At 39.1% G+C, this 26,404-nt stretch overlaps 3 protein-coding genes across 7 annotated transcripts; 1 reads left to right on the top strand and 2 right to left on the bottom strand.

The window, feature by feature from the left end:
* The first annotated feature begins 2,201 nt into the window (after positions 1-2,201).
* chrm5a (cholinergic receptor, muscarinic 5a) lies at positions 2,202-18,855 on the top strand. 3 transcript variants are annotated; one of them, XM_035533069.2, is made up of 3 exons: positions 2,202-2,542; positions 15,995-17,630; positions 18,724-18,855. In XM_035533069.2, the coding sequence occupies exons 2-3, from the start codon at positions 16,076-16,078 to the stop codon at positions 18,726-18,728; spliced, it is 1,560 nt and encodes a 519-aa protein (XP_035388962.1). In that variant the 5' UTR covers positions 2,202-2,542; positions 15,995-16,075; the 3' UTR covers positions 18,729-18,855. The 3 variants fall into 3 exon arrangements, with proteins under 3 accessions (XP_035388962.1, XP_081578113.1, XP_026855994.2); XM_081721987.1 differs by lacking the exon at positions 18,724-18,855 and adding an exon at positions 2,823-2,897 and having other exon boundaries at positions 15,995-17,644; XM_027000193.3 differs by lacking the exon at positions 18,724-18,855 and having other exon boundaries at positions 15,995-17,644.
* Positions 18,687-23,939, bottom strand: LOC145643240 (fibrinogen-like protein 1-like protein). 3 transcript variants are annotated; one of them, XM_081721988.1, is made up of 7 exons: positions 23,039-23,161; positions 22,778-22,901; positions 22,570-22,658; positions 20,886-21,003; positions 20,482-20,550; positions 20,066-20,205; positions 18,687-19,393 (listed from the first exon to the last, which is right to left on the bottom strand). In XM_081721988.1, the coding sequence occupies exons 6-7, from the start codon at positions 20,202-20,204 to the stop codon at positions 18,702-18,704; spliced, it is 831 nt and encodes a 276-aa protein (XP_081578114.1). In that variant the 5' UTR covers position 20,205; positions 20,482-20,550; positions 20,886-21,003; positions 22,570-22,658; positions 22,778-22,901; positions 23,039-23,161; the 3' UTR covers positions 18,687-18,701. The 3 variants fall into 3 exon arrangements, with proteins under 3 accessions (XP_081578114.1, XP_026855990.2, XP_026855991.2); XM_027000189.3 differs by lacking the exons at positions 20,886-21,003; positions 23,039-23,161 and having other exon boundaries at positions 22,778-22,917; XM_027000190.3 differs by lacking the exons at positions 20,886-21,003; positions 22,570-22,658; positions 22,778-22,901; positions 23,039-23,161 and adding an exon at positions 23,900-23,939.
* emc7a (ER membrane protein complex subunit 7a) lies at positions 23,030-25,868 on the bottom strand. The gene is made up of 6 exons (XM_081721989.1): positions 25,518-25,868; positions 25,266-25,385; positions 24,414-24,552; positions 24,194-24,274; positions 23,842-23,996; positions 23,030-23,347 (listed from the first exon to the last, which is right to left on the bottom strand). Exons 1-6 carry the CDS (start codon positions 25,742-25,744, stop codon positions 23,278-23,280), a joined length of 792 nt encoding a protein of 263 aa, XP_081578115.1. The 5' UTR covers positions 25,745-25,868; the 3' UTR covers positions 23,030-23,277.
* Positions 25,869-26,404: the final 536 nt, after the last annotated feature.

Here is a 26,404-nt window from a genome sequence, read left to right as displayed (position 1 = left end):
TGCTGGGCAAATAGCTGAAGCCAATCATAAGATCAAGAAGCATAATCAAAAAACATTTTAACTGAAAAAAAGGTGAGAACATGTCAATGCAAGGCAAGGAAAGTTTATTTATATAGCACTTTCCAATACACAGCTGCAATTCAAAGTGCTTCACATAAAAGACTTGCTACATAAATAAATAAAACAGTTGATTTAAACAGATTTTCCAATAGAGACCTAAATAACTAAAAACTAAGTAACTAAAACAAATGTTAAAGTGCTTAAAGAGTTCAAGATAATCATGTAAAGTTTTAAAAGATGAAAATTAAAAAAAATAAAAGTGCACTGTAGGGCTGAATATGACAAGTTAAAAGAGTCCTACAGGATTTAAGAGAACATCTTAAACTGAGCTGATAGCCTGTGTGTCACAAAGATTTGTTTACTGTAATTGGCATATTCTTATAGTGTTGTTGATTTTGAATTTGGTAGAGTCACTGTCAGTTTGCACAGCAAATGTTTTTAAATAACTGCATCCTTGCTCAAGATTCCATGCTCACTGGTACCAGCCATATTTTTTTCAAGCATTTTTTTCAGGATGATTTTCATTCTGGGCCCTTTCTAATTTAAATGGCAATTTGAAGACTTTTTTATGCTGCAAGTGTTAAAAACCTTCGCTTTGTCAGTGTTGTGAATACACCCTCTGATCTGCATTTCCTCACAGCCCCTGAAGCATTTGGTGTTCAGGTTCTTCACCCTCAAGATTTGTTCTTGTCTAGTGATGGTCTAAAAGGGTTTTGGAGGTGAAGTGATGTAATAATTTGGGTTAAAGTACTTTTGAGCAATACTGATGTGTGTATGCATGCATGCATACTTGCAGAAGTAGGCACATCATGTGTGCATACATGCGTGTGAGTGTGTGTGCATTTGTGCATGCGTGTGTGAATATGTACACATATTCTGTTGATTTTTCTATTATACCATGAGAATAACATACCATCAAGACTTCTCTCTTAGTTGTGTTTAATTAACAAAATCTTTTTCTAATCTTTCTAATTTAATCATTTTTCTCATGTGAGACCAGTCCTTGGGTCATTGCACAAATTTTCATAATTAAGAATGAGGGAGACTTTTCCTTAATATTTTCATAACTTCATAACTTTATCATAAGTTCCAGTAAGGACTGGACAGCAGTCACTCAGTAGTGTGCATCTAAACAAAAAAATAAAAAAACAAAATTGGCATAAGACTCATAATAGCATGTTTATTAAGCTTTTGTCTGACTACTGCCTAAAAAAAATCTCTTCTAGTAGAATTACTTTTCAGGACAGGGATTAACCCTCAAGAGGCATTTCTGATGGAGGAGTGTCATTCACAGAGGATCTTATCACATGATCAGTGTTACTATCATATGTTTGACAAAGCAACTAATTCCACCACCACCCCCGGCCCCCATCATGATCCATGAGTCTCCTATTCATAATCACAATTGTTCCTTTGTCATGTTTTACTGTTCCGTTGCGACAGCCTTTATGGGATATACTCTGTGATCTCGTCCTCCGACCAATTGATGGGATTGCACAACTAAGGAGATTAGTTTGCTAGTGATTTGGCCTTTTCCATCTTATTTACCAGCAGACTGTCATTCACAAAACATGTCTTGAAAGGATATCATTAAAAAAAAAAAACAACCACTATTTTTGTTATGTTTTTCATGAATTTCATGAATGAAATCTGTGCAGTATAAACCAATGGGAAATGATTAATAATTACTGGAAATTAGTAATAAAACAGATGTAGAGGGACTAAAGCAGGTACAACACGGGTCTGTAGGTCACTCTCTTAAGCCTGGCTGTTTCCATGGAGCTTGGTTTAGGTGAGGAACAAAAGCTTTAGCCCAAGAACAACTAACTGATATTAGCTGACTAATGACAGCTCTGAAGCAACTCATTGTTGCACCTGTCTTTTTCTCTGCTGCCGCTCTCTCTCTCTCTCTCTCTCTTGCTCTCTCTCCCGCTCTCTCACTCGCTCTTTCTCACTCACTTTCTTTCTTTCTCTCTCTCTCTCTCTCTCTCTCGCGCTCTCTCTTTCTCTCTCATTCACGCTATCATCCACATGCTTTTACTTTTTTCCTCTCTCCCTTTCAGAACCACCCCCTCCACTCTCCATTCTCTCGCTTCTCCACACCCCCCACACACTCTTGCACTCCCTCCCTCCCTCTTTCCCTCCCTCTCTCCCTCTCTCTCTCTTTTTTCCTTCGTACACTCTCTTGTTCCGTGGTTGCATGCTCATTGTCCCGAAACATGATGAGGCATCCAGCCTGGTGGGAATTCCTGCTGGCTGCAAGTGTCGGCCACATCTGCATGCCCCACAGAGGAGAGCCAGGTCATCAACAGCAGCGGTAGCCACAGCAGCAGCGGGGGGGAAGATTGTAGGAGCACGCGACCCCTCGCTCCTCCTCTCGACCCTTTAGCTGCAGTCCCTGAGGCCCACCTCGGAGGACAACGGACCACGTTCTGACACACAGGGAGGAAAGTTGCACATTCCACTCCATCAGAACCTGTTGGTGAGCAAATCTATCTGTGGGAGACCACCAGTTATCTGCCAATGCTTGATTGTTTGTCAGTGGTGATGTTTGAGCTTTGGATCGATGCTAGATGTTCGCATTGCACCTGAAAGAAATCTGATCTGTTTTTCCTAAGAAGCTTCTCATGAGCTAGCTCTCATCTCTTTATCTCTTTGCATTGGTTCTATCTTTCTCCATTCTGAGAGCTCAGATCTGAAGGTTGCTGTACTTCAACAAAATGTTTAATGTTTTTTTGCAACATGCTGTATGCCTAATTAAGAGGCTGGAAGACAGATTTTCAAAAACAAACAAAGGATGGGTCTGAAACACTCACCACTTCTGAAGAGATTTATGTGTAAGTATACATACTTGCAAAAAGAAGTTCATTCTATTAGCAGAAGTACATGCTGTTCTGTCACCAGTTCTCAGCAATGGGATAAGGGGTAAGGTAGGGTATACAGTGTAAGAAAGTCATCTTCTACATCGATTGTTCAGTTCTGTTTGGGCAATTGTAGGGACAATACTAACAACCGCGCAATATATACAAGCATGTACTCAATATAAAAGACACCGAATACCCATGTGCAATGTAGATGCCTACATCTAAGAGGGCTGAGCATGTATTTTTAATGTTTTCTTTCTGCCTAATGAAAACATGCCTGCAGATAACATATCAGCCTTGAGGTTTAAAAGAGCTAAGGACTATAGTCTTACTGCTGGATCTCAAGGCCCTGAACTGGAACGAATGATGCAAATACATTGCTGGTTTTCTAAGACAGGAAAAGTCAATGGGTTGTAAACAAGTGAATTCATTAATGAATAGTATTCATTCAATCAATCAATTAGTCAGTCAGTTAGTGAATTAATCAATCTGGATTTTTACTGGAACATGAAAGAGTCAGGGCAGAAGACAACCACTTGTCTCTTTTTGGTTTGTGACATATTCAGATTTGGTTTTGCCGTCACCCAATGGAAAAGGCAACATATGGACTGCAGAGTGAAATGCTCAAAACAAATTTGCCTTTCTTCATTACATTGCTTGGCTTGTGGCATTACATTGCTTGACATCATTTGCCTCTTCTTTTGTTGAAATGATCATTCAGTATTTTAACATGATTTACTGAAGCTGAAAATATTGAATTAAAGTATAGCTGGATCAAAGAACAGATCAGAAAAATATTAGGGAAAAAATATATGATTTAACTACTTTTCTGCCCTGACACTATAAGTATCTGTAAGAGTTTATACCTGCAGTGCAGTTGAGACCATGAACACAGTAACAAATCCATTAGAACATAGAGGTAATTACAGCTGTAATTGTACTGTTATGTTGCTATTATAGTGAAATAATGTATGTATCCATTATATATAGAGAGAGATTCCATGCTACAATATAGCGAACCGCTTTAAAGTAACAGCATCTTGCTACATCAGTTTACTTAAGACCGAAGGTAATCTGATTAGGTAATAATTAGCGATGAGTTTCGCGAAATGACGCGCTCTGCGTTTACTTTACATTGGCTGCGGTTGTTATAGTGGTCTACCAAAATTAAAGTCTTCCGACATTCTCTTCTGCCTCACGTTCTATGTAACTCTTTGGACTGCATAAGAATCGGCGTATTTCTTGTTTCTCTTTGCTGATAAGCTCAGAAAATGACTAGTTTGCAACTTTTGTTCTGCGTATCTGCTTGCTAAACTGGGGAGACCGATCAAAAGTCACATGATCGCCGAATTTATAACCGATATGAAGAAGCAGCTACATAAAAAATAACTTGATAATAAGGTTTCTGTTGACATGCCGCACGTGGAAGGATATGGCTTTTGTACTTGCTTAATATATCTGTTCCCACTGATATCGCTGGTTTACAAAAGCGTCAACGTTCTTCTGTATTTGACGCAGCCGCTTGTTTTCTCTAGAAAACAAACAATCACTTCACTGGTTCCTCCTATGCTGCGCATATAGTGTCCCAACTTTTCTCCGTTACCGAATCACGACAGCACCGAATCTCGCTTTTTTTCTGTATTCTGGCTTTTTTCCTTTATCTGCCCTACTCTGTTCGCCATCATTCTACTATATTTGATCATTTCTGCATTTCCCTTGTTGCACCCCGTAAAATAACCTTGTCATTGGTGAGCAAAATAATGCACTGTACGTTAAAGCTAAATAAGCCAGTAACTACGTAGGCTACTGTGTTATTTTAACCTTTCATATTTAAAGCATGTTCAAATATGACGAATTTTGATGGAGCGCAAATCTCTTCACTAAATCTAAATTCAGTACCTTTTTAAACGTTTACTGTGCTGCGCCATAGCACAACCCGAGATGTATGGTTTAGGAATAGTATTTGTGTATTTGGTACCTAGATAAAATGCATTTGGGAATTTTTTAATGACATGAAGATCTTTTTCTGATATATTTATGTTAATTAGTTACTGATAACATGGTAGGTGAAAGATAGTTACTCATCAGTAGAAGTTGGATTAAATATAATTAAAAATTATTATTAAAAATAATTAAAAATAATATAGTTACAGCTAAAAATATTTACTTTTTGCTGTTAACTAGTGAAGAACTGCTATTCAAGAATTGGCATTATACATTGACATATACAGAGCTAACACAGAACTTGGACTTGCTTTAAATTGCACATTAACATATTAATATTAATATTAAAATGTTAATATGTTCAATCTTGAGCATTCAATTAAAGAAATTTTGCTTTTATTTAAATAATTCTTCTTTACTTTTATTGAAGCAAATGATTTTTTAAAAAATCCCCATTCAGCCTCCCATGCCCACAGTAACATTAGATCCACATCAATTTCTTTGAATATTTATGGAATAGCAGACCAACTGTAAGCCCACTTAGATTGCCTTTGTCAGTATGAGACTAAATGGTCTCTCATTTAAATAATCTTAACCTACCTAAAGATCTCATAATCTCTATGTTGCTATGTTGCTATATATGATTATATGATTGAACATTGAGCATTTTTTATATGTAGATCATAAATGTAATAACATTAGACAATCTGTTGGAGAAATGAATCAAGATAGTATGTTTTGGATTCAAGAAATTTTGAAATGTTTTACCTTAATATGATTAATCATGTCGATAGATATTAATGTAGGAACAAATCTTAGATTCTTGATGAATAATTTATAAATATGATTTATGTAGAACAGCAAAGACAATGAAGTTAATGCCACTCCTAGCTTCCACTAGCTTTAGTAACACCTATCCTAGCTCTGCCTCCCCACCCTTTATGCCCTCTGGCACTCTCTACTCCCACTTGTTGTTAATTTTGCACTTGTCAATATGGACTAAAAAATGCTTCCTGTTCTCTAGATATTCTTTGTGAGGTTTTGTTATTTCATCCATGTGCACTTCTGAGTCATTTCTCCAGCTATTTGTCATGTATTGTTCATGGTTGTTTTCATTGATAATGTGATCTTTATGGTTTACTGGATTTACCTCATTGGACAATTTTTGGATTTGGTTGTGCAGACTTTTGGATTTGGTGGTGCAGTTTTTGTGCTGTTTCTTGAGTTACTCTAATGGCTTTCTGCATTTTGTGTAGTTTTTTCTTTTTTATTAAAACACACTCTGCTTTTACACTCATCTTGCTTAGTCCCTGTAGCCTGTTTTGGGGACATTGCTAGTCACTGACTTCATCATCAGAATTTCAGTGTTACAGTGAGTGCTGTGTAGATTGGACATCAACATAGTGCCGGAAAAATAGCATTAGTGTCCAGTGCCTCTTCAGTATATCCAGAGTTACTCACAGGAAGGTCTGGTTTATTAAGAATAAACTTCCATTTGTTATCATCTCTTTGTTCCTTTACAGGGACAAAGTAAAACTGATTTGTTTGTGGTTATCCATAGAGTAAAGAAGGCATATGAATTCATGCCTATGCTCCACCTCAGATCAACATTCTTAGGATCTTAGGTAGGGTTCTCTACAATTACATCAGGTATGCTTACTCTTGCTTGCTAGCTCTCATCTGGATGATAAAATACCACTCAGCCTTTTCCTTCCAGGGTCATCAAACTGCTTCCTTCATCTGCTTCACAATGGCCCCACTGCTATTTATAAAAAATAAATACATAACTAAAAAGGCTGACTATCCAAGTATGGTTTTGGCTCGCTTAACAATTCATACTGATCAAATGGCTTTTTGAGTACTTCAGATTAGCATTGTAGTTCATGAGACTGAATGAACGGTCTTGGGCTTCTTATTCAGACTATCTGAGCATGTGCATCCCTGGACAAAAAATTATTTTTAAATGAATGTCCTGGTTAGTGTTATATTAATAGTTATATTAATTAAAAATAAAGGCTTTAACTTTATACATTTTAAAAACTGCTTAGCAAATGCTGTTATAGCTATCTAAATTGAATATTATCAATAACGTTAGATAAGTGTGATTTATTGCTATAGGCTAGGAATGCATCAGAGTATATCTTCAACTAACCACACATCTGACAAATTAATATGCTTAAGCAGAATACATTTTACAGTGCCTATAGAAAATCTTCGTACCCCTTTGAAATATTTCACTATTTTGTCTTACAGCCTGAAATCCAAGCTCACAAAATATCTTTCTCCAGCTTCATTTACACATTTATCCTTATAACAAAAGTGAACAGTACCCTGACTTAATACTTTCTAGAGCCACCTTTTGCTTCAGTCTATTTGTATTTGTCTCTAACAGCTTTGCACACCTAGATTGAGTATTTGGAAATATTTGCTTATATTTCTTTATAGAATTCTTAGAGTTCAGTCACATTTTGTGGTAACTGACAATACACTGCCAGAGGTCAGGGCTCTGACTTGGTCACTGAAGAACATTCACCTTCCTCTCCTTAAGCCAATGCTTTGTTTTTTGGGCAGTGTGTTTAGGGTTGTAGTCGTGCTGGAAGGTGAACCTCCTGCACATCTTCAGATATCTAGCAGAAGGCTACGTGTTTTCCTCGAGAATTTGGATGTACTTGGCAGCATCCATTTGCGCTTCCATCCTAACCAGCTGCCCAGTTCCAGCTGAAGAGACACATCCTTATAACATAATGTTGTCACTTCTGTGCTTCATGGTAGATATGGTGTATCTTTGGTGGTGTGCTGTGTTTTTGCCAAACATACTGCTTGGATTTCAGTTCAGTAAGATCAGTCTCGGTCTCATCTGATCATAAAACCTTTTGCTACTTGACATTAGAATCTTCCAAGTGTTTTTTGGCAAAGTGTAAATGACACTCAACATGGCATGTTTTCAGGAGTGGCTTTTTTCTTGCAACCCTGCCATATAGGCCAGCTTTGTGTACATGTTGTGAGATTGTTGTCATGCACAGATTGACCAATATTAGCCATACAGATGTGTAGGTCCTTCAAAGTTGCCAACGGTCACTTGGTAGCTTTCATGATTATCCTCCTGGCTTGGTCATCCAGTTTGGAGGGACAGCCTGATCTTGGTAAGGTGCGTTTGGTGCCATACACTTTACACTTCTTGATAATGCTCTCAGAGAGATAGTTAAAGTTGCTGAAATCTTTTTGCATCATCTATTAATTTGTGCCTGTCCACAACCTTAACAAGCAGCTTTCCAACCATGGTGAATTTATGACACATACAAAAGTATGGTCCAATTGTCATTATTTTAAAAAAACAAACAGCAAAGCGGATGAACCATTACTCTCATGAACATCTGTTTATGACAAATAAGGAAGCCTTCTTTGTCACTAGAGGGTGCTGTGACGGAGGACATGGAGAAGTAACGGAGTAAAATATAGATTTGGCTTTACTTTTCTTCACATAAAGAACAGCCTGCTCTGAGGAAACCCACTTATGTCTTCTGTCTGCTTTTCCTAATTCTACAGCTTCAGGTCTATAATACACTGTTATAGTGCACAATCCCTGAGACCTGTAACGCATGCATTACTAGTAGTGGAAACCTACTGGTCTAACAGCTGGTCTAATTCTGACATAATCAAAACCACTATAACTGATGTCGGGTGTGTGCCAATTAGCCTGGTGTGCGATGTAGAAGGTGATTAATTGTACCTGAGAGAGTGTATAATGATTGCTCCAGGTGGCTGGTTACTTATACAAACCAGGAATTTTACTAATTAAATCACAATAATTTATCAGAATTTTTAAAAGTTACATTTTCACTTTGATGACGAGTGTGATACTATATAAACACAGCTGGAAAAAGTTTTACTTATTTATTTTCATTTTCATGGTATAATGTGACAAAAGCCAAGGATTTGTCTCTGTCTTGTCTTTGCCACGCCCACTCCCAATCCAGGAAACAATGTAAAACAATGGGGACCATTTCATGGGCAAACAAATGCTTGTTATCAGTGAGCAGCAACCCACTGGGCTGGTGTGCTTCTGTTTGAATAAGAAATGATGCTTTTCAAGGGCTAAACGCATCACTCAACAATGTGACGTAAATGCATTTGCATTTGACAGTCTCTGCGCCATGGGTGATTTAAGATTAGTTAAGGGTTTTTTTTAATGGAAAAACTGTTATGCAATTTTTAAAATATTTATACTTTAATTTCTTCAATTCACATGTGCAGATAATGCAGCTGAGTCAAAAAGGGCTTTTATTTAGCAAACATCCAGCCAATGAGGGAGCTGATGAGTGAGGAGTGTGTAGGTGTGCTGGCCAGGGAAAGGGGTTTGAGATGAGCGGATTGCTCAAGGATCACCAGCAATCAGTATTAGTCATTAAATAGCAGTCACTAGGCAACATTTGATGGCTGCAGCCAAACTGCCGCAGGCACACTGACCAGATGGTCAAGGACAGGCATGCTGACTCAAGCTGGCCATTCGCGCTCGTACTTACAACAGCAGTGGCAGGCTCTCTATCAAACACCTGCCTAGTTTCACGATGTGTGGAGCTTTTGAGGCAATGTCTTAACAGGCTTTAATCCATTTTAAGAGTACATGCGGCAGCACTATGATGCCTTGGTGGACAACGTTTACTTTCCTATAGACTTTCGGGTTTATTTTTGGGAAGCAAAAGCACTCGCTTGTATCCTGGTCACAGAATGGTTTAAATTAAGCTTGCAGTAAACTGGAGCATCCACGCTGGAGCCAGAGAGTCACTGAGTGAGAGTAATACTGAAAGCGCCTTCACTTATGTGTTAGTGAATACCTCATCACTAATTAATCTGATCTTTCAGAACAGAGCCCAGGCTATTTTTAAGGCAGAATGGTCCTAAGAACTGAGGTTAGCCTGTGAAAACATCACCCAGGATAGGCAATCTTATGCACAAAGGGCCAGTGTAGCTACAGCATACCCAATGTATCTAATCAACAGTTTGAATGACACAAGCTGAATAAAGAATTCGAATCAGTGTACTTCTGCTTGCTTTGATCAAAAACTGCAGTCACACAGGCCCTTTGTGGATAAGCTCACATGCTCCTGATCTATTGCACTGTCACCAGAACTGTTATCAGTGTAGTATAACATTGCACCTCAAAGTATTCATAGGGCTAATAATAAATAAATGCGAGAGGCACATTTCCATCAGGAAATCAGGATGCTAACTGATCCCCACAGCTTTTTTCTTGTAGCCATATTGACAATGTGTGTGATTTAACATTTGTGGGTAAAGAACTCCTTTAATGTTAGGTCAAAATCTCTCTTCAGATGAACTACCTTACCAAATATTTCAAATGCTTGCTTCTTACAGCTTATCAATAAGTATAAAATATTCTCTCATTCAGATTTCCAGTGTAGTGACATGTCTGGACAGTACCATCTGTCCAAGGCAAGAGGACCATGAAACGAATGAAGCATCTCCTCAAACTACCAGCTTCTGTCAAGGGCCCAAGCATGCTCCGAACGGGCTGGTGGCACAATTCTAGAGTTCTAGTTGGAGGGTGATTCTCTCCACTGCACTGGATATACCCTTTGGGAAGGAGGTCAGTTCTCTTTAGGGAAGATCTAAAAATAGACATCATAAAGACATGAAGATGTATCTTGTATTAAGACTAGAAAGGTCACCTTCTAGTGAATTTCTCTTTACTGGAAGCTTTTGACAGTGCTATTCAAATCACAACCATAGAATTTTGACAAGAGAAATAACATTACTCTAATGTAGATGACGTGAAGGGACACAATAAAGATAGAATGATGACTGATAAGTAAGGAATTTGTTGACTATCAGGTATGAATATGCTGTTATTTTTCTAAGTGGTCCATGGAAAAACTATTTCGTGGAGACATTTTAGGAAACTGAACTAATATCTATTGAATTATTGAATACATTATTTACTAAAATTCATGATTTCCTCAAGTGCAGAAATATAATTGCTGTATATACATTCTTTAGCTTTCGATTAATTTCCGCTGATAGTAGTTTCCCCTCCCTTCCAGCTGACTATGCTGTTATCAGGGGCAAGTATAGATTGCACTGTGACCATGGGCTCAGCACAAGACCAGATGTTCCATTATGAAATGTTTGTGAAATATTGTGAAATCAAAACAAAAATGTGAAATAAAAACAAGAATGACATCAGGTTACTCCAAGGGACTTTACTGTATTGATACTATTCTACTGAAACTATATAAATCACTATTATGCAGCACAAGTAGCATAGCTGAATTTAATATGGAATTACTTTGTGAATTATTATGCATCAGTCCTTAACCAATACACCTAAATAGTGATAAAAAAAAATCCATAATTTCAACAGAAGCATACAAATAATTTTTCAGCACTATTCAGAATTCACTACTGTTATGCTGGTTTCTTTTCAGTTTTGGTTTATTTTTTATATCTGGCCTATTTCTGTTCAAAAATAACACTGCTTCCACTGGTTCATATTAATCACTATATCCATTATATATGTAATTTTAATCTAGCTGACTGGAAGTGTTGGCTAATTAAACTTCAGTTTGAGGTGGTCAGGGCTCAGACATACAACTCTGTTGATTATACACTTTATTTTCGATAGCGCAGTCAAACTCAACACTTTTAATACCATTGTAACTTAACCCTAGATGATAACTTAACCCTAGCAAGAAAAATAAGGGTTTGAATATGAACTTTACATGTGTTAATGGCAGTTAATAGCAGTGCTGTATTGGCAAACTCTTGATAATCTAGCCAATAACCTATGAATAAGAGATTTCATTTATTCATGGTAAAAACAAAATTAATGTAAAGTTATTTTGTAATCTTCACTATTTTTGCTATCCAATTGTGTCTACGTATAGTTATACACTGGTCTGTTAAAAGGCCTCTATTATGGAAAACTGAATTTCCCTTGCTTTATTGCAGTAAAATGTTCATTTCCAAAGTCTATACAGTCCACACATGGAATCTAAAAACAGCCCATTTTGAAATGACAGTTTCTCTGAGAGTTCTGGTGGGGCAATTTGATTTTACACGTTGCAGGCCGGTCCTGGTGAGTGAAATCATAGTTATATTTTTTTACAGTGGTTTTGCTCAAAGTTTGTGTCATATAGTGAATTTGGTATTTAAAAGATACAGACCTCCAAGCCCAATGGTAGGGCCTAGGCACACCACAGGTTGTTCTGCTCCTGATTAATGTGCTTAACCCCTAATGACCCCAAGGGAATTGCTTTAATTCCTCCTAGTGCACCTTGAAAAAAGTATCCTGTAATGGATACATGGCACAAAAGTCAAAACCAAGTTCAAAAATGACCATGAACCCATCTGACTGCATAACCACATTGCACATTCATTCTAAAGAAAACAACTGCTCTTGCTTGGTGTTTGCAATGTTTCAGGGTGCTTGCTTTTCTACAACATCACGAGACAGTCACGCCACTGCAGTCTGATGTGGTCTCACCACAGAAAGGTTGACCCCTGGTCTGCTCTGGAACTAACGGCCAGCTAGTAGCAAATATAGCTGCCTGAGAGGCCATTCAAGCTAACAGGGGAGATGACATGCTTGTCATTTTTGGGGGGGAGGGGGAGTGGGGGAGGTGTGTTTGTTTTGCCCTCCAGCGGGCCCCAGAGCACATCCACTGCACCTGAAATCATGTTAGCTCTTGTCTTTCAAAAGCAATCGGTCGCCCGTCTCCCTGGAAACAAAAAGCCACGGTGACGGATGGGCTGTTCCTCAAGCTTTAGACACAGCACTTAAAGTGTGTTCTGTATGATGTGATGAGAACAACACATCACTGTATAAAGCTGAAAAAGCCTGCTTTATCTGAGACCAACCAAGTGGGCAGATTCTGGTAGCTTTCTCTAAGAAAAGCTTGTGTCATTTTCAATTCAATGATCATCTTTCCCGTTCTTGTTCTGACAGTGGCTCTGCCTTTGCGCTTGCAAGCGAACCTACCTGGGCTCAGTGTGGAATAAACAATCCAAGAGATACAAGCTTAACTTTTATTATTGCTGAAAACAACTATTAAAAAATCTGTACACATTCTCTGTACACGAAATCTAAGACCTTTGAGTTTAAAAATACCTGTAAATCCAAGAAATTGTAAATGTCTCCCCCTACTGTAGCGAACAGTTCTCACACGCCCCAACTATGAAATGTTTTATTGCATCTAAAATCACCTAATGCTTTATTTATTTTAGTTAATTTCTCTACAAAATAGGCTTGACTCATAAATACATGAACTTAGATTACATATATACTTATTATTTATTACTATTTATTCTTATACTTTGTATATATGGCTTGGTATGTTTTCTTATAGTACTTATTGTACATGGTTGATGATAAAAAGATGAGTTTTATATAAATTGAATAAGGTGCATATTTGGGGGAAAAAAATGAAATACTAAAAAACATTACGTTCAAGTCAGGGCTATCTGAGTAGGCTGCATGATTTCTTTTGTATCTAGTGACTCACAAATTCATGTGCATTATTCAAAACTAGCTGATGGACACTGTAATAGAATGTTGTCAAACATTTCAATTATGTCTCGGTGAGACAGGCCTTACCAAATTCCACCTCATTTGATTCCAAATTGAGGTGTTCAGACCTTGTTGCAGGAGACATAGTGGCTGGAATCATGATTCACAGGAAGACCTCACAGGAAGGGGTCATGGAAATTAAATCAATCTGGGCTCCATCTGCCTCCATTATTATAAGGGTGAATCATTTTAAACTGACCTAGTTATAGAAACTGGCAATTCATATGCTGTGAAAAAGCACTATCAAAAGTATCTCTTGCCCCCACCTCCCACCTAAACCCCCATCCCTACCAAGCTGTTCTGGGTCATTAGGCAGTGACTCATAAAATGCACTTACTGCTTTTGGTGCAATTTCACTTTGATACAAGTTTACTGCACTTAATAATAAGTGAGCTAAAAGAAAAAGAGACAAAAGTCAAATGTGCAGTATATATTCCTTTTAAAAGGTCTTTGCCCATCATTTCCCAATTATATATTTAGGTTTTGTCTGTATCATGTCATTTTTAAATATGTATTTATTATTATACATTAATATGCATTCTTTAAAGCGGATTTCTTTAAGGTGACTAAAAAGCTAAAAACATCTGTCACCATTTTGTGAGTCTGTAAATCAGGGTTGGTGTGTACTACAGGGTTGGTGTGCAATACTGAGAGTGTAAACAACACAAATTTCACATCTGGAGCTCTGTCCAATTTGAGAGAGACTAGATTTTCACCCCACCAGCATCATCTACTTTGTTACTGTTAAATCACCAGCTGACAAAATTGCAAAAGTAGCATCAAAGTAGATAAACATTTGATAATCTACTGAATTATCAAAGCTAGTTAGAGACTTCATCACATCTTCACTGCCAGCCTCCACGGACCCACTGCAGTTTGCATACCGCCACAACCGCTCCACTGACGATGCGATTGCACATCTGCTCCACACTACACTGACTCACCTGGACGAAGGGAGGGGAAATTATGTTAAAATGCTATTTGTCGACTACAGTTCAGCATTTAACACTATCATTCCCTCCCTACTCACTACTAAGTTGGGAGATCTAGGACTGCATACATCCCTGTGCGACTGGATCTCCAACTTCCTAACAGACAGACCACAATCAGTACGGGTGGGCAACTGCGCCTCATCCACCCTCACCCTCAGCACTGGAGCTCCTCAGGGTTGTGTCCTAAGCCCCCTGCTCTACTCACTGTACACCTACGACTGCACAGCCACTTCCAGCTCTAACACCATTGTCAAGTTTGCTGATGACACCGTTGTCGTGGGTCTGATCTCGGACAACGACGAGAGGGCCTACCTGGAGGAGATTAAACACCTGGAAAACTGGTGCCAGGAAAATAATCTCCTCCTAAACGTCAGTAAGACAAAGGAGCTGATCGTGGATTGCAGCAAGAAGCAGGAGCGGCACTACCAAGCTGTGAGGATCAGTGGAACCGCGGTGGAGAGAGTAGATAGTTTCAGGTACCTTGGTGTTCACATCTCGCAGGACCTGTCCTGGTCCCGCCATACCAGCTCCCTGGCAAAGAAGGCTCGTCAGCGTCTTTACCACCTCAGACGCCTAAGGGACTTCAGACTGCCCTCCAAGGTACTGCGGAACTTCTACACCTGCACTATCGAGAGCATCCTCACGGGGAACATCACAGTCTGGTTTGGAAATAGCACCAAGCAGGACAGACAAGCACTCCAAAGGGTAGTGCGTTCAGCAGAGCGCATCACTCACTCGGAACTTCCTGACCTGCAGACCACCTACTACAAGCGGTGCCAAACCAAGGCCAGGAAAATTGTGAAGGACCCCACCCATCCCAACAATAGACTGTTCTCTCTGTTGAGGTCAGGGAGGCGCTTCCGCTCCTGAAGGCCAAGACAGAGAGGCTGAAGAGGAGCTTCTTCCCACAGGCCATTCGGGCCCTGAATCAGGGAAACTGATAAACTGTGGGGACCACCACCACCACCACGTAACATGACTGTTACGTAACATGACTGTATATCTGTATATCTGTATATCTGTACCACCACGTAACATGACTGTATATCTGTACATCTGTATATATAGATTTAGATTTATACTCAATTAACCTGTTACAACAACTGTAGATATGGTACTATACAATGGATCTGTACATTCTGTAGATTGTGTACATATATACTCAACCATATACATTGTACATTGTGTATATAATCATAATATACATATATTGTACATACATTGTTAATATATTTTTGTACATACATAGAATATATATTTATCTGTATATATTTTTTTTTTCTCTATGCACCCCTGGTTCTCTTCCTCAGTTTGGACAGAGCACTCTCCACCATTTCACTGCGTGTTGTACTGTGTATGACTATGTATGTGACAAATAAACCAAACTTGAAACTTGAAACTTGAAGCTCCAGCCAAAGAATGGTTCACATATTTTTAAAGTCAGTGGTCATTGTCATTATCTGTACAGGGTGTGCTATGACACTGTGAGTTTTCTAATAACCTTACAATTTGACACTTCAGATGTCATTGTTTTCTTTTTCCTGCAGGACGACGAGTCGCCATGGAGTGCTGTCTGTTCCAAGCACTGTACATGATCTGTGGGTAAGAGCAGGGAAAAAAGGTGAACCATGGATGGACACCAGGCTGGAAACTCCACCCTCAGTGCCAACACATCAGATGCCCACCTGGTTACGCACAGCCTCTGGGAGGTCATCACCATAGCAACTGTGTCGGCCATAGTGAGCCTGATCACAATCACTGGGAATGTACTTGTTATGCTGTCCTTCAAAGTCAACAGTCAGCTGAAGACTGTCAATAACTACTACCTGCTGAGCTTGGCTTTTGCTGATCTCATCATTGGTGTGTTTTCAATGAATTTATATACTTCCTACATACTAATGGGCTACTGGTCACTAGGCAGCATAGCATGTGACCTGTGGTTGGCTCTGGACTATGTGGCTAGCAATGCCTCTGTAATGAACCTGCTGGTGATCAGCTTTGACCGCTACTTCTCCATTACAAGACCCTTGACCTACAGAGCCAAGCGCACGCCCAAACGTGCTGGCATCATGATAGGCCTGGCTTGGCTTGTGTCCTTCATCCTGTGGGCACCTCCAATTCTTTGCTGGCAGTACTTCGTGGGCAAGAGGACAGTACCTGAGAGGCAGTGTCAAATTCAGTTCTTCTCAGAGCCTATAATAACCTTCGGGACAGCCATTGCTGCATTCTACATTCCTGTCTCAGTCATGACCATCTTATACTGTCGGATATATAAAGAGACGGAGAAACGCACTAAAGACCTGGCAGAGCTCCAGGGTGCTAACCCTTCTACAGATGCTGATAATAAAGCCCAGCCTCAGAGGGGCATCATCAGGTCCTGCTTTAGTGACACCTCTAGAGAGCAGAACCAGGTGTCCTGGTCATCGTGCAGCCGTGGCGGTGCCAGCAACCCCTCATCCATCTCCACTGGTATCTGGTCCAAGGCTGAGCAGCCCGGCACACTCACCAGCTACGCATCCTCTGACGAGGAGGAGGAACGGCCACCGTCACCCAGCCATGTGCCAGCATACAGGAACCACATAGGTGGTGGGAGCAAGACACCACCATCCGATGACGGAGAGCGGCTGAGCACGCGTGAAGGTGAGACCTTCTTCCCTTCGCCGGCCAAGGCTGGATCACACAAGGGCAGGAAGGGTGTCTCTTACAAGTTCCGGGCTGTGGCAAAGGAAGGTGACACACTACAGACCAGGAACGGTGAGCCCGGCACCGGTGGCTCATCCTTCTCCTCTGCTGAGTCCATGAGCACACCATCAGCAGCCTCATCGGCTAAGCCCGCCGATGCAGCACTTAAGAGTCAGATCACCAAGCGCAAGAGGATGGTCCTGATCAAAGAAAGGAAGGCGGCCCAAACCCTCAGCGCCATCTTGCTGGCCTTCATCCTCACCTGGACTCCTTACAACATCATGGTTCTTGTCTCCACATTCTGCTCTGACTGTATCCCGCTGTCCTTGTGGCACCTGGGCTACTGGCTGTGCTACGTCAACAGCACAGTCAACCCAATGTGCTACGCGCTTTGCAACAAAACCTTCCAAAAGACCTTCAGGATGCTTCTCCTCTGCCATTGGAAGAAGAAGAGGGTGGAAGAGAAGCTTTACTGGCATGGGCAAAACCCTGCCGTAGGCAGTAAGTTAACATAAGTGCATCTGAACAAAATGAAGCATTCATTTGTTATATTGTTTCTCTCTCTCAAATATAGAGATGGGACTTGTTTACATCCAGACATTTTAAGTCACCACTACTGGCATTATGAATGAATATGAGAATACAACCATAATATGACCACATGCTTTCCAGTGTTGTTTTCAAGCATATGAAGGTTTCATGGTTTCCCACATTCCATGTCCCACTGGTAAACTAATGAAATTCAAAAGTGATAAATTGGAATTTTTTTTATTGTTGCAGGTGAGGTGAATCTGTGCATTAGTAAAAGAACAAATATGTAAGCATAACTCGTGGTCAATAATTTGTAATTGTCATGCTGATATTTATGTTTGCTGCAATGTTAGTCTTAAGGGCTATTATTGTTTTTGCTATTATAATTTCAGTTGAATATATAAAAAATGGTTCATCAAGATTGTTTGTATCCATCAAATGCCTTCACTGCTTTTTACATTTATAAGGCAAGAAAACAAGAAATAAGACCTACAAGCTCAGAAAAGGCAAAAAATATTGACTTTTTATAGTGGACAAGGGTTGTTTTGTAATCCCATCTTCTAGGGCAGTTTAAAAATCATAGGTTGTACTCTTTTAACTCACATGTTAATGTAACTAACCAGGACAACATTCATAATAATAAACATACCATGAAAGACCATAATATAAATTATGTGATGATACAGGTGACACTGGAGGTGCAGAAACTTCCATGGCCAACAATTTTATGTACAGAAGATCTTATTTGCTGTTTTGTTTATGTGTAATTTGTGATTGTAACTCTGTATGTCATTATTTAAAAAATATAGATTTGTTTAACAAACCTTTGTGAAACTTTGTGACTACCTAAACATAACAGCAATGTGTCCTTCATAAAATAATCTCATGAGCGACCCTCTAAATCATTGATCAGGAAATATTTTTATTTTAAATTCCAAAATACCTTAGGTCTCCCCATTATTTGATTCTTTATCAGTTCTTAACTTTGCCAAAAACTGATTCCAAATGTCTTGAATGACTACCTCTGGTAATGTAATAAGATCAGAGTTCATCTCTTTTGCAGTCTGAATGGACCACCTTAACCATGTCTGAGGGCTTCACCATCATCCAGGCATACTTGCACAGATGTTCCTTGTTGCAATCCTTCTGCCAGTAGATGACATTGCGGCGGTTCAGGTTAGCACCCGCACAGGCGTCGTACCACCACCCGCCACCTGCAACGCCCTGAAACTCCAGCCTGGCACAATTCTGGAAGTAGTTATCATTGTCATGGTCCTTGGTGGTAAAGCGCTGGTTGTCGTGCAGGTAGCTCTCTGGCTCCAGGGTAAGCGCATCCACGGCTGTGCCGTGGTACAGACCCAGGCGCAAGCGATACTGGGCATCCTCTCCCTCCACCAGCACCGGGTCATACTCACCCATCTTGGTCACAGCATCCTCGTCCACCAGCTTGATGCCCAGCTTGTAGCGCACAGAGCCGCTCGTAAGTTGGTGGATGTACTCATTACCCAGCCAGTGGTTGCCAGTCAGGCTTCCAAAGCCCACCTTGTACTCATCCCACAGTCGGTCGAAGTCCACGCTTCCGTTGACTGTGATGTGCTGGATCACGGTCCAGCCCCCTTCCTGCATGGCGCAGTAGGCTGCGATGAGGGCGTCAGCAGGCCGGATCAGGTAAACGCCATTCGGCGCTTTGCCTGCAGAGCTCTCCCACAGCTCGTGGCAGTCCCTGGGCACCTCTGGTGGGTAGAGGCAGGTAAGAATTTCACCAGGACTCTACACATACAATATAACCCTACAGAAACACAGTCGCTGTGTTAATCACAATTTTGATCCAGAGAAGCATTTAGCTGTTTTCTACATCAAAACCTTTTGTTTGGGGACAATGAGTGTGCTTGCATTTAACTGCTTGATTACTAGGAGAGACTGTGTTAAGTGTCTTGTTATCTTTATTTGTGTTTCTATGGACTCCGATATCCTGTATATTTACATACATACAAACAAAGTCTAATATTCTGAGTATTTGCACCAAAATGGAGAGGTAAGAAGAGATACAAAAATACATTCTGTGTGCCAATAGTCCCTATACGTGAGTATTGTGAGAAAGAGGACTCATATCCTACCCCATACTTACATGCTGCAGGGAAGGAACTGTGACCTCTGTTCTCATATGTCAAAAGTCAGTAGTGTCATGCTGTGTAATTTGAACCAGGTGTGGTGCCATAAATCCACTCAAAACAAATTTGTATATCTATTAGACCCTCTTCATAACATTTACAAGCATAATAATAAACAGCCCTCATTCATTATTAATTTTTTCTAGTTGTCTTATAATTTATGTTGTATTTTGGAAGGCATTGTCTGTGTCGTGCTGCTTTTAAGGTATCACAGACAAATACCCTGACTTGTACCTTTATGTCCAAGGTTTAGGATGAATTTGTGTTCTCCTGTAGCAAGCAGATGGATGTTTTTAGCAGGAGGCTGTACAGCTAGCATCGCACTTGAAATGAGCATGCTGAAGACCACCAGCCTGGCCCCCAAGTTCTCCATCCTTTTGTAGTATACCCATTTAACAAGTAGAGGAAAAGTGTAAGAGAGGCAAAATTACAAGCAAAACACAGCAATCCAGTTAAGTACAGCTCATTGTGAGATTCTGATCCAGTTGAGTGCAAGAAATGTCAGCAGTATCCTGAATTTAAAGTCCAGCACATGAATTATTAAAAACATCTTTTCATTTGTAATGGGAACAAAGCTATTATGCAGCTGGATCTGAAAGGTTGTTCAGTAAACCTGGATTTTTCAAAGTCAGTAAAATGGACATACTCACCTTCAGTGTATCGTGGCTTGTATATTTGTGTGATGTAGGGTACTTGTGACAGATATGACACGCTTTACTCTGAATAAGGGAGGAAGAGAGGGAGACAATGAGAGAGAGATCCACGTAGCCAACTTCAATATCAGAGTCCACACAGAGGCTGCCACTTCTATATACTACACAGGGCCTATCAGCACTGGACTTCAGACCCATTTACACTCGTGTCACACAGGAACACACCAAGGGTTAAAGCTTTTTATCTGTGACAGGACTGTGTTGGATAGCTCAGACAGAGCTATTCCACATGCGCTGTAACCACACTGCAGAATGTATCCAAATCTAACATTAAAAAACAAACAAACATCAAATTCCTTCATTCTGTTGTTGTAAAATCGTTACCAATGAGGTTCACTCACATTTATGAATAAGGCAGTTATCATCAGCTTCAAACTGCTTTGCAGTTAATTAGTCTTTTAACTGTTTTCTTGGCTGAATTATGAAAATTGATTACATCATCTGATATGAGATGGGCGCCTGTGAGCAATTCAGATCACAAAAAAAGAATGGAAAATTTGAGTGGGTCTCCTCATCATCTTTAAGGCAACCATTCAAACCACTAAACTAAAATTAATAAATGATTCTTAACTGACATGAAATGGTTGTTGTGTTAAACATATCTTATTACCTTTTTCACCAGTATTTCACCAGCCCATCAATATGGATTGAAATTCTGCAATTGCTGCAAGTTGCTCAAATGCAGAATTTCAATCCATATTGATGGGCTGGTGAAATACTTCATAATTTGATTGTTGGCTAAATACTGCCTGACACACAGCATGCATATGTGTAATGTATATGATGTACTTTTAATATACATTTAATAATACATTGTGGATTATATATTTGATTGTGCATGAAAGTTATAATCTAGTAAACATTCATAAAAAAAAAGTGAAACAGTAAATTATTTGCTGAGATGTTGAGATGAGTGCATATATTTACAGAAACATCAATGAACTGGAGCTATTTTGGAAGGAGGAATAATCTAAATGCTTGATCTGCAGTCAGTTATGGTGGCTCTGAAGGGCAAAGAAATCTTTAAACAAAAATTCAGTTTAAAAAAAAATTGACAGCTTTAAATAAAAGTTTATCTTTTTTAAACAAAAAAAAGAAAGCTTTTTAGCAAACCTGTCAGTTTAAAAAGACTGATGGCTTTACATAGAGAACTGCTCCTCTTTTCCACCCCAAAAAATCCAAACAACAAAATAAAAAGGTGCTGCAAATTTTCAAAAGCTCCCAAGCTAAATGCTAAAACTAGCTTGGAAAGCATTATGGAAGGCAGACTTTTTTTAGACTGATTTTAACCTTTTACTCTGACAGTGGTAGCTCAGTAGCTAGGGTACTTCATTAGTAATCAGAAGGATGCCAGTTCATGCCCCAAAGCTGCCAAGTTGCCACTGTTGGGCAAGGCCCTTAACCCTCAATTGCTCAAATTGTATTCAGTCATAATTGTAAGTTGCATTGTAAAAAACTGTCAGCTAAATGCTGTAAATGTACTCCTGATGAAAGTATGGCTACTACTGAATATTTATTTTCATACTGTTTGCCAGAACTTAGATTATGGAAAGCTTGTAATGAGTGCTGACTGTTACATTTATTGGTTGCTTGCCAGAAAGCTAATGGCTACTTTGGTTTTGGTTTTCTTTAATAGCATCTTCACTTGCCATTGTGCTACACCATTGCTTGCTACAGTGAGCATTTATCTTGTATGCTGGTTGTTTTTAGGACTTCATGCTGACCTATATATTTATGTCATTTATTAAGTATTAAATATCAAGATAATGATGTTCAACTACATGGCAAGGTAATCCAAGCTGTTCAGTCTTACACAGTACAATGTGTAGTTAAATGCTTGTACGGGTTTCTGTTGCCTGGTAAAAACAGAACATACAAAAAGAATAAAATATGTTGTAAAAATGGTGTTGTGTAGCTATGGTGTTACTGTGTTGTAGCTATGGTGTTACTGTGTTGTGTAGCTATGGTGTTACTGTGTTGTACTAGAGCTGGTTTATGAGGAACCTGTCCACTTCTTATACCTACCGTTATATCAAAAAATGACAGCAAAATGCCAGAGGGCGTCCATGAGGCACCCAAGAGAGTCAAATGAACATGGGGTGAATGGAACTAAGCTAAAAATGGAAAAAAAAATAAATAAAATTAAATAGTTTCTTACCACTCGGCCAGGACCTTCCTTTACATTTGGAAAGAGGAAGTGTGCATTACACTCAAAATAGCAGAGAAAGCTTACCTGTGTGTTTCCTTTTTCTACAGAAAGCAGGTTTTGGGCAGTAGACTGCTAGCATTTCTGCTACTCCAGCATCAGCTCACTAACCAATCAGTAGTCAGTAGCAGAAATGCTAGAAAGTCAGAATCTAAGGGGTTCACAAACATATTTTTGCAATTGTACGTCAAAACATTGCTATGTATATTTTAAATATTCTTTAGCGTTTTAAGTTTATAGTAACAAAGTACAAAGGCAAAATGAAAATAAGCACAAAAAAACATGTACCTTCACCAGCAGTCTGTTTATTGTAAAATTTCAGAATTCTTTTGGAATACATGCAGGTATGTCTCTCTGCTGTTACAGATACCTGCACTCAGAAGCTGTTCTTTTCCTTTATGGGATTGGCCCTCATAGTCCCACTGCTGCATCCCCCTTCCCCCACAACCTTTGACAACTCTCACTAGGGCTATACTTAGCTTGCGTTCCTTCAACTTCCATGACGGTGGAGCCAAAGCTGTTGCCATTTAAAATACCCACAAGGTATACTGTCCAATAATACTGTCCTTCACTCTATGGATAACCTCAGTTCTTGTACTGAGAAAAGTAAAAGCACAACAAAGTAACAGGATAAATGGCTTTACAAAAGTAAAAACTTTATCCTCCGTTTAATCAACAAGACTAAAAGCTTTGAATTAAAACTTTACAATTTTAACATTTAACAATTTCATTTCATTTCCTGAGTCGGTAAATAAATTAGTCAATAAATAATGCCATGGTTTTAGAAATTTGCAAATTTATATGTAAAAAACATATAAATAAAATCATGACAGCAGTCCAGGCAAAACTCACACAGTCAGTGCCAAAACAAAGTGCACTTGAAACCCAGGACCACCAAACCAAGTAAGGTGTTGACGTAAAGCACTGTAACTGACAATGGCATCAAACAGCGTTTTTTTTTCTCAAATGTCAAAGGCTGATCAGGTTTGTGGCAAATAACATGAAACAATTGTTCAACAAAGACCTGAAGTGGGCAAATTGTGTTCAAACAACAGCCTGAGTAACATGTCTCCGACTCAGATGAAGATTACCTCCTCCTTGGGCCACCGCCCCTGTGACCGTGACCCCGAGCCCCGCCCCCTGGCCTACCGCGGCTTTTGGGTGGAGCAAAGAACTTGGTCATAAGCTCGGACACATCTGGAAGCTCTGGGTTGGGATTGAGTATGTTCAATGACTGTTCCATTTCCTAAATAAGCAAATACAAGACACATGCCACATAGTAGCAGATAATTAATATGTACCAAACATGCAGCTGAGGTTCTGGCACCGTATTCACTAATGAAACTGAATGTTGCATGTAATAAAGAACTAGTCATTGGTAAATGATGAAGAACATGGTCTAAGTTATGATGGATGGCACTGGGTGTGGGTGGATACACATACCCTTCTCACCCCTGGATCGTCGGTGTTAATGACCTTCGGCAGGAGAAGGATGATCATAAGAGGGAGCAGCATCATTAGAACCTGAAGTGAAAGGAGAGCAAAACTGAAGCAATTTCATCTTTTGCTGATGGGTTACATTTTGAGGAGTCCAAGCTGGTACTGGATGTCAACATACTGATGCTGGATCTGAGGGGTACAGACACAAGAACACCAAGCCTACCATGGGGTTCATAAAGAAATCAGACCAGCCCCAAGTCTCTTGCTTTATAAAGTAGGAGTGAAGTCCTATACATCTCATCTGAAGCGGATAAGGCAGTTGCACAACTTCAGATATCTTGATGTAATTGACTCTGCGTGCACTGCAAATGAATATACATAAAGGTTAATAAAGAAAAGTAAATGTAATGCTCTAAGCAATTATAATATTTACATTATTCAAACAAACTAAACCTTCATTGAGACTGAACTAAAGTAAATAATTTCAAAATCTATTTATATAAAAGTATATTTTATAAAATGTATTTAAAAATACAATTTATAAAATTTATTTTATACACATGCAGTCAATAAATTACTCAAAGATTGTTCATTCTATTATTACTATTATGCGCCTAAAATACAATGAGACAGGAAACAGACAACTGAGAGTGTTTAACAGTATTTGTATGCAGGCTTCCTATGCATTCTCCAAAGATCCTTTCTCCTATATCCACACTCCTCTGACCATAAACAACTGAAACAACTATTTCCTGCTGCAAATCTATTTTTTTCAGGCAACACAATCAGCTGTACGCTGATTTTCTAGGTCTTATTTTTGGATTTTAACCCATTTGTCTTTTTGCTATACCACTCCATCAGTTTCTGCACTAATATTGCACATTCTCTAACATCTAACAGCTACTTGTTCCATTAGTGAATGACATTATGGTATTTAAGCTGTTATTTTTGCTATAATTGCATGAGTAAGGTTAACTTTAACCCTAGCTCGTACCTTGTGGCACAAGCGGCACGCGTTATATGAACTGCTTGCAATGACAGCGAAGACGTTGGACCAATGAATTTAGCAACTTACCGCATTTTCCCCTTGGTGGTAATATCAACTCTGACAGGTTCGAATCTGTAAGTCGGGGAAGCAACGTGGACCACATATGAACCAGATGGTACATCATTTATGGTAAAGCTTCCATCAACTCTGGTTAGGATCAAACAAACAAAACAAACAAACAAACAAAAAATAGCCGTGTAACAATATACATATTTTTTGACTCCGTGGGTGTTTATCTAGCTAATTGTATAACGTTCAACTGCACATTATAGAGAAAACCTGATAAAGCCGACGTGCTCCTCTCCATCAACTAACACGACAGCGTTAGAAACCCAGTCCTCTGTCCTTACTCCATATAGAATCGCACGGCCTTCGATCTTGAATTTATCGTCACCTGCCGTTACTTGCAAAGTCTCTCCTTTGGGCCCAGTACGATAGCACATGCATAATCCAAACAAAACTGCGAGTATTAAAGTGTTAGGGGCAAATAAGTTTTTTAAAGGCATCTTAGCACAATTCTTTCACTAGAACTTCCTAAATATTTCATTTAGAATCTGCCAAGTCTGCAAACAAAAGTAATTTTGTTGAATTCGACGGCCAAGATAGTTTGACAGCTCAGTCCAGACGCCGAATAATGACGTCAGGAACGCTACACAGCCCAAAGTTTAAAACATCCCAAAGTGTTTGATTAACGCAGACATGACTGCACATATTCACTTTTTTTCTGTCTTTTTCCTTGTAAATACCTCTTATAGGCTACAAGAGTTTTCAGTGACAGGACCTGCGAATTTTTCTTCTAGTGAAAAAAAGCACTATTTATTATGTTACATAATTTATATATAATATAAATATACTTTATATTTCACATTTTATCTTTCATTATTGTTGCTTGTTATGAATAGCCCTTTAAAAAAAGGTTTTATTTTCTATTTATATAGTTTATATTTTAGTTATATTATTTTTATATTTTAATATTATGCTTTTTTTTTACTATTAATAAAATGTAATGAATGAATTATATTGTTTAAATAATTTGTTTTGGTTTGCAACATTTTGAATTACTTTTTACAACAGAGTGAAACGATTCACACAAACCAAAAGGAAACATGAATTGATCTATCCTGAAGGCAAAGATGACCAAAAGGAAATACACATAGGTTGTGCAT

Source organism: Electrophorus electricus, chromosome 10, assembly GCF_041902795.1.
Source record: "Electrophorus electricus isolate QZ-2024a chromosome 10, ASM4190279v1, whole genome shotgun sequence".
In the NCBI taxonomy this organism is placed as follows: domain Eukaryota; kingdom Metazoa; phylum Chordata; class Actinopteri; order Gymnotiformes; family Gymnotidae; genus Electrophorus; species Electrophorus electricus.
This window is presented reverse-complemented; position numbering and strand designations above follow the sequence as displayed.

Coding starts and splice junctions, on each gene's coding strand:
- emc7a (XM_081721989.1), bottom strand. CDS start 25,744: ATGCCTTTAAAAAACTTATTTGCCCCTAACACTTTAATACTCGCAGTT. Junction 25,386..25,517: donor GAGCACGTCGGCTTTATCAG/GTTTTCTCTATA, acceptor GATCCTAACCAG/AGTTGATGGAAGCTTTACCA. Junction 23,348..23,841: donor GGCGGTGGCCCAAGGAGGAG/GTAATCTTCATC, acceptor TACTTTTCTCAG/TACAAGAACTGAGGTTATCC.
- LOC145643240 (XM_027000190.3), bottom strand. CDS start 20,204: ATGGAGAACTTGGGGGCCAGGCTGGTGGTCTTCAGCATGCTCATTTCA. Junction 19,394..20,065: donor CCTAAACCTTGGACATAAAG/GTACAAGTCAGG, acceptor TCTACCCACCAG/AGGTGCCCAGGGACTGCCAC.
- chrm5a (XM_027000193.3), top strand. CDS start 16,076: ATGGATGGACACCAGGCTGGAAACTCCACCCTCAGTGCCAACACATCA.